We start from the raw sequence: 6,898 nt of genomic DNA on the forward strand, positions 1-6,898 counted from the left end.
ATATAGATACACATAAATGCACATATACATATGTTAAGAAAAAAAACAAAAACAAAAAAACAAACACACACAAGTCGAATACTGCCATGACCAAACAGGAGCCAAAAATTGGTGGCACATTGATAATCAATTACACTGGCAGCACAGTAATGGAAAGCTACATTTGAGAGAGGACTATAAAAACATCCAGAATGGAAAAACATCCATTAGAAAAGTTCCACATTGCACCTTTACACTTTTCTGCTGGAGTTTATATTGATCAAATTTTGTTACATTATCTGACATTACCTTCTATAGTTTTTTTTTTTCTATATTTTTTTTGTTTGTTTTTTTTCCCATCTTCCTCCTCCTTCTCCTCGTCTCTACAGGGTGGGGCTGTGTGTCTAGAGGTAGTGTCCCTGAAACCGGGCCGCACGCTGCCCTGTAAAAGCCTGCGGGACGTCAGCAGGGGGCAGACTAACGAGCACCATCTGAAATATAAGTCTCTTTAGTGTCATCGCCTCAGACCTCCATCGTGCTTTATCATGCCCCATCTGACGGTTAAAGTCACTCACACTCATCTGGAGAGAGGGAGAGGAGAAAAAGAGCAAGAGAGTAGAGGAGAAAGGGTGTGGAGAGAGAGGGGACGGAGAGAGGAAAAAGGGAGTGTGGGGGAATGGGAGGATGAAGGGAGAGGGTGAAAGAGAGAGGGGTGAGTAGAAAGAACTAAAAGAGTAAGAGTAAGGAGGGGGTGAGGGGGGGTGGGAGGGGAAATGGGTAATTGTGAGTGAGTAATGTGTAATGGAGAGAGGTGGGAGAAGGAGAGAATGAGTGACAGATTGATAGAGAGATGGGTGAGCGAGATGAAAGAGAGATGGAGAAATGGGTGAGAGAGAGAGAGATGGGTGAGAGAGGGGAGATGAGAGAGTGAGAGAGAGATAGAAGAGTGAAAGAGCAGCAGATGAGAGAAGGTGAGCTAGATAGAGATAGATAGATAGATAGATGGATATAGATAGATAGATAGATAGATAGATAGATAGATAGATAGATAGATAGATAGATAGATAGATAGATAGATAGATAGATAGATAGATAGATAGAGATGAGTGGAAGAGCAGCAGGTGAGAGAGTGAGAGAGAGATGGGTGAGAGAGGAGAGAGAGATGCATGGGTGAAAGAGCGGCAGGTGAGAGAGAGGGGGGATGAGATAGATAGAAGAGAGAGCGAGAGATGATGGGGGGCAGAGAGTGAGAGAGATAGGTGAGAGAGAGAAAGGAGGGAGTGAGAGAGAAGGATGGATGGACTTAAGGAGGGAGTGAGAGAGAGGGATGGATGGACTTAAGGAGGGAGTAAGAGAAAGGGATGGACTTAAGGAGGGACTACATCAGTGGATTATGAGCGACATGATGAAGTGTCAGCCTGAGCCAGAACTTGAATTTCATGAACCTCCAAATCTCCTCACTAAAAGTAGTGAGCCGTGTTACTGACTCGGCTCTCAGGCTTAAAGCGTGCAGAGGAGGAGTAGGAGGACAAAGAAGAGGAGGAGGAGTGGGAGACTTTAGAAGGAAGTTGGGCTGAATTATTGTTTGTCTGGTGGGCGATTTGATACTGATGTTCTCCAATGATGTAAAGGAATTTGAGTTCTCTGCAGCAGTTAGAAAATGATTCTCCTGTCAACATAAGACAGGTAGGTACAGGTTATATCCTCCAGCTAAGATCCAGCAATTCAACTCAAGTTTATTTATAACAACACATTTAAAACATCTTGAGCTGACCAAAGTGCTTCACATAAAAGTCAACACGAAACATATACACAGATAAAGAACGATAAAACACCTGTATATCCTGTTTAGTGTTAAATACCAGGGAGAAGAGGTGAGTTTCAGTCTAGTCTTAAACTGTATTGAAGACTGGGAGGATCTGACAGGCAGAGGGAGCTATTCCAGAGTCTGGAGGCTTTGTCACATCTGATCTTGAGCCTGGCTTTGAGCACATCCATCCTCACTGCAATCCCACTGTCAGGCCCAAGCTGTGGGTTAGTTCGGTCAAACACCACAATGTCAGTTTTGTTTTTGTTTTTTTTGTTTTTTTATTCAAAAAGACCTGGACATGTATCCCACTGCTTCTGACAGGTTTAACCCAGAGACACTGAAAAATGGGTCAAATGCAGACGTTTTGTGGTATATATCTTTCCAGACCAAAATGGCCGCTGTTCCCTTTTTCCTTTTGCCTGCTGTCACATGTCACAGTGGCTTATCTCTTTAACTTTTGTGCGTTTTGTCCCTCAGGCTGCCCGTACAGAGATGAGATCACACTGGGCATCCTTCAGCTGCAGGAGAGTAACCGACTGGAGATCCTGAAGAGGAGGTGGTGGGAGGGGGGACAGTGTCCCAAGGAGGAGGACCACCGTGCCAAAGGTAAGTGTCCCTGGGCCAAAGGTCAAAGGTCAGTGTGCCAAACCAGACCAGACTGCACCAAAGGTAAGTGTGCCCAGGCCAAAGGTCAGTGTGCTAGTGTGCCAGACCAGACCACACCAAACGTGTGCCTAGGCCAAAGGTCAGTGTGCCAGACCAGACCACACATAAGTCTGCCTAGGCCAAAGGTCAGTGTGCTACACCGGACTGCGCCAAGTATCCACTGTTTAGGTCTATGTAGTTTTAATCATGATTTAATCCTGTTTAGGTGTAAATCCTGTTTTAGACTTGGTTTTAATCTCGCATAGCTTTTTTTTTTTTCATAATGATAACGACTTCATATAAACTTTAGTAACTTCTCAAAGCTCACACTCACCTACTCCTGTTTAATCCTTATTTTAGCCCTTGCTTACTGTATGGTTTTACTTCTGGTTTAGTCCTGGTTCAAGACTCTTAGTCACTAAAAAGTTGTACATGTTGCACAGGTCTAGGAATGGAGAACATCGGAGGGATCTTTGTGGTCCTGATCTGTGGTCTGATCATCGCTGTGTTTGTGGCCATCATGGAGTTTGTGTGGTCCACGCGCCGCTCGGCAGAAACTGATGAGGTACATCCCTTATAACCAAGGCTAATTCTTTGTATGGAAATTAAAACAGACCTATTCTGCAAAATAGACTTTTCAGAGCTTTTAACCATGTTGTAGTTGTTTCTCTTCACCATTTACTCTCCTGAAGTTCTATTTCGAGTGGTTTGTGCATGTTTAAGCAATCTTTAATCTTTAATCTCATCTTATTTTCAAGCTGCCATTTTGACGATCTACAATTTTATTTTCTCAATCAGTGATACACATAGGATTTGACAGAGTTGTGTAGTAATTTTAGTACAAATGGAAAAAAAAAAAAAAAATCTGCTGCTCGCTATTATGATGTACACCTATCCATAGGGAGCGCTGACAGCATGTGCTGCTTTGATGTGATGACGTTTACGGCAACGTCAGGTCCTATTGGACACTGCAGTTTCCTAATGCAGAAGCTACTCAACTTATTTCTTATATTAAGTTGTTTTAAATGTCCAAATTCTAACATAATGATCCATCGTTGTCATAGATTATAACTATAGAGACACAAACTCGATATGTGTGCTTTAAAACCACGTAAGAAGAAGTGCTTTGGACACGATATAAGGGACACATTGGCCGTGTCTCAATTCGCCAAATGCACCTTTTGAAGGTACCCTTCGAAGTACTCCTCAAAGTATAGTTTGAAGCTTCCGGACGAGAATGTGTCCTCCTCAGTGTGTATCTTGCTGAAATGGGACAGGCCTACACTACGGACCGCACTTCCACCACTGTCTTTGAGCGTACGATATGTACATTACGTACGTTATTTTTAATTATTTATTATTTAATAGAAGAAAAGTCAAGATGTCGTCGTCACAGCCATTTCTTTTTGTTTAGATTGAATATCAATAGGCAAATATAACGTTCAAAGTGATTTTTTTCTCAATTGTAGCTACTTCATAACTTAAACAAAATATACCTTGTGAAAACATAATAACAGAGACAGAGGTAACAATATCATTTTGACATTCATAGTCTATAAACCAGAGAACACTGATTAGTTGTACATAAAGTGGGCTATTGCAGATTAACGATTTGGTATTTTGGCCAGTGGCTACACCACTTTAATAACAGTAGAGGGCACTGTTTCCCTTCTATGTCGTGCCAGTTCTTTTCATCTTATTATTGTAAAGTATTTTCTAGCAGTGCAGCGCTACATCAAACTAGTACCTTGATTTACTAACATGAAGGTAAATGACACGTGCCCACCAGGGGTGCAGACCTATGGAATGTACCGGAACTCATGCAGATTTTGTGCACGTCTCAGGACTCTGTTCTATCCTTTCCTGAGAATCCTTTGCTTCATTGTTCACATTACCTGTGTGGAACTCATTAAACTCTTCTGACTTTATGTTTCAGTCTCTTGGTCTTTGACGCTTACAATAGAAACGAACATTCTTACATTATTCTTATTGCAGTAATAATTTCTAATGATAATAATGTCTTCTTATTGTCTAGCAATAACTGCACTTTCCTTTATTCCATGTAACTCCCCTCCTTTTTAATCATCAAACACACTGCCTGTACATATCTTTATTCAGATTTAACAGTTTCATGTCGCACTGTTGTAGATGAGGTAAACCAGTACGAACATTTGAATGTGTATGTGTAGCGGACTCCATTTTCTTCTCTTTTTTGCGTAGTCGCGGTGCATGATGGGATATAGCAGTGTGTGAAGTGTGCATGGATGCGCGCTTCTGTTACGGCTTGATCTCCATGGAAATGCGGGAAAGGGCAGGGCACGTTTGTCGGGCACATTCATTCGGGTGCATTGAAATGGGACAGCCCTTGTGGCACCGGAAATTATGTAACTGCCCTTCGATGCACACTTCCAATGGTGAATCTAAGGCCATTTTGGCGAATTGAGACATGGCCATTATATGCAAAAACATAACATATCTTATTAATTCAAGTTTATTCCATGAATCCTCTTACGAGGTATTTCTGCTTTGAGGCTCAGAAATCATCTCTTTTCAATTTTCCTCGTATTGTGATGTCACAGATTGAAATCCGGCGCAGTTATTAAGTCCATAAATCATCACCAAAACAAAGGTACTCAAAAGCATGCTTAAAGGTAAAAATATCCCAAAGTCTGCCCATTTTTAGGTAATCTCCTGTCCTTTGTGTGTCAGATGCCCTCCCTGTTTGTCAGATGCCCTCCCTATGTCTCCATGGGGTCTTATACTGTGCAAAAGCTGCTAACCCTGTAGCTTAGACCTCTACAAACTGAGTGCTGAAATGACCCTGTGTGTCAGATGCCCTCCCTATGACTCCATGGGGTCTTATCCTCTGTAAATCTGCTAACCCTGTAGTTTAGACCTTAATAAACATGTTCTGAAATGCATGGGATTAGTGGATTAGTTTAAAATTCAAATTTCTGGTCTTCTCGCAGATTCTTCTGGACGGGTTTTAAAATCTCCCCCTCTCTCTCACTCTCTTGTTCCCTCTCACTCACTCTCCTCTTCCCTCTCTCTCTCACTCTCCTCTTTCCACTCTCTCTCACTCTCTTCTTCACTCTCTCTCTCACTCTCCTCTTCCCTCTCTCTCACTCTCCTCTTCTGTCACTCTTTCTTTCTCTGCAGGTATCTGTGTGTCAGGAGATGTTGACCGAGTTCAGGAATGCCGTCTCGTGTAAGAAGAGCTCTCGTTCTCGCCGCCGCCGCCATCTTGGACACCTCACCAGCTCTGGGGGCGGGATCCTGCGCGCTCCATCCCGATTGGCTCTGGCCGGTCCCCGTCCAATCCGATTGATCCGCGACATGCGCCTCAGCAACGGCAAACTGTACAGTGGCACGGGTACGCTGACTGGATCTGTGCCACCTGATCTGGGCCCGGGACCTCAGAGACTCCTGGACGAGGCTTTGGGGCTGAACTTATCTACAGCTCCATCTGCTTTAGCTGTAGCCCCACCCACTGCCCTCATAGCCCCACCCCCTCCTCCACCTCGCAGTTTCCTCCAAAGCTGCAGTCACGTTCGCATTTGCCAGGAGTGTAGAAGGATACAGAATTTACGCCCAGCAAATTTCACACCACCCCTTCAGAGCTCAGCGATGACCTCCAGGATCACGCTAAACCCACACCCACACCAAAACCCCCGCCTCCACTACCACTACCACCATGGGTCCATGTCGTTACCGCGGTTACCCCAACATGCCCCTCCCATTGCGGCCGAGCGGGCAGACAGTGACGGAGGAACTGCCAGCAGCCCCAGACGAAGCAAATCCAAACCTTTACCTCCGCCTAGACCAATGCCTCCAGCCAAATCACCCACGTCTACGGACCTCCTGGGGTCACATGACTGAGGGACAGGCTCTGACAGGCTGCGTGGTGTCATGTGACCAAAGGGGTGAGGAGAGGGAACAACAGCTGGAAATACTACAGTGACCACCCAAATGTGAATTCAAGAACAGAACAAGGCGCAAACTACAGTGTGTATGGTCCAGCAGCTCCTGAAGACACGCAAGGTTTGGGAAACAGAATGTACGAATTGGACACCTGAATGGTTTGTTATAGAGAGTAATCACAGAGAAACAAAACAAGGCATCAGAAAGCTAAGGAGATCGGCAGCTGAATGAATAAGGTCAATGTACAAGTTTCTTTGTGAATTTCAGAATAAAACAAACAAAAAAACAAAACTTGAAACTGAATAGCTGAATGGTCAACCATAGATTAGTCATGGCATTAAAAGTGTCCAAGAAGTATAGTCAGAACAGCTATCAACCAAGCCTCTAGAACTGTACAGCTGAATGGTCCAACTGTGATACTCCAGCAGAAGAAGGCCATTTAGCCAATCTGAATTGTGGCTTTGTTGTCAGCCTTTTGGGCGATTGAGTTTAACCGTCCAAGGTTAGTGGATAAACAGGTTAATGCGAAAATGTAGTTTAATT

The 6,898-nt window shown here is 43.9% G+C and overlaps 1 protein-coding gene across 1 annotated transcript in view; it reads left to right on the forward strand.

Annotated features, from left to right (window-relative positions):
* LOC117378385 (glutamate receptor ionotropic, kainate 5-like) overlaps positions 1-6,564 on the forward strand; it is a 76,692-nt gene extending 70,128 nt beyond the window's left edge. The window contains exons 18-20 of the mRNA XM_033974973.2: positions 2,267-2,395; positions 2,878-2,999; positions 5,594-6,564. Coding sequence (XP_033830864.1) covers positions 2,267-2,395; positions 2,878-2,999; positions 5,594-6,313 — 971 coding nt within the window. The 3' untranslated portion in view covers positions 6,314-6,564. The remainder of the gene's footprint in view (positions 1-2,266; positions 2,396-2,877; positions 3,000-5,593) is intronic.
* Positions 6,565-6,898: the final 334 nt, after the last annotated feature.

This window comes from Periophthalmus magnuspinnatus, chromosome 11 (assembly GCF_009829125.3).
Source record: "Periophthalmus magnuspinnatus isolate fPerMag1 chromosome 11, fPerMag1.2.pri, whole genome shotgun sequence".
NCBI lineage: Eukaryota > Metazoa > Chordata > Actinopteri > Gobiiformes > Gobiidae > Periophthalmus > Periophthalmus magnuspinnatus.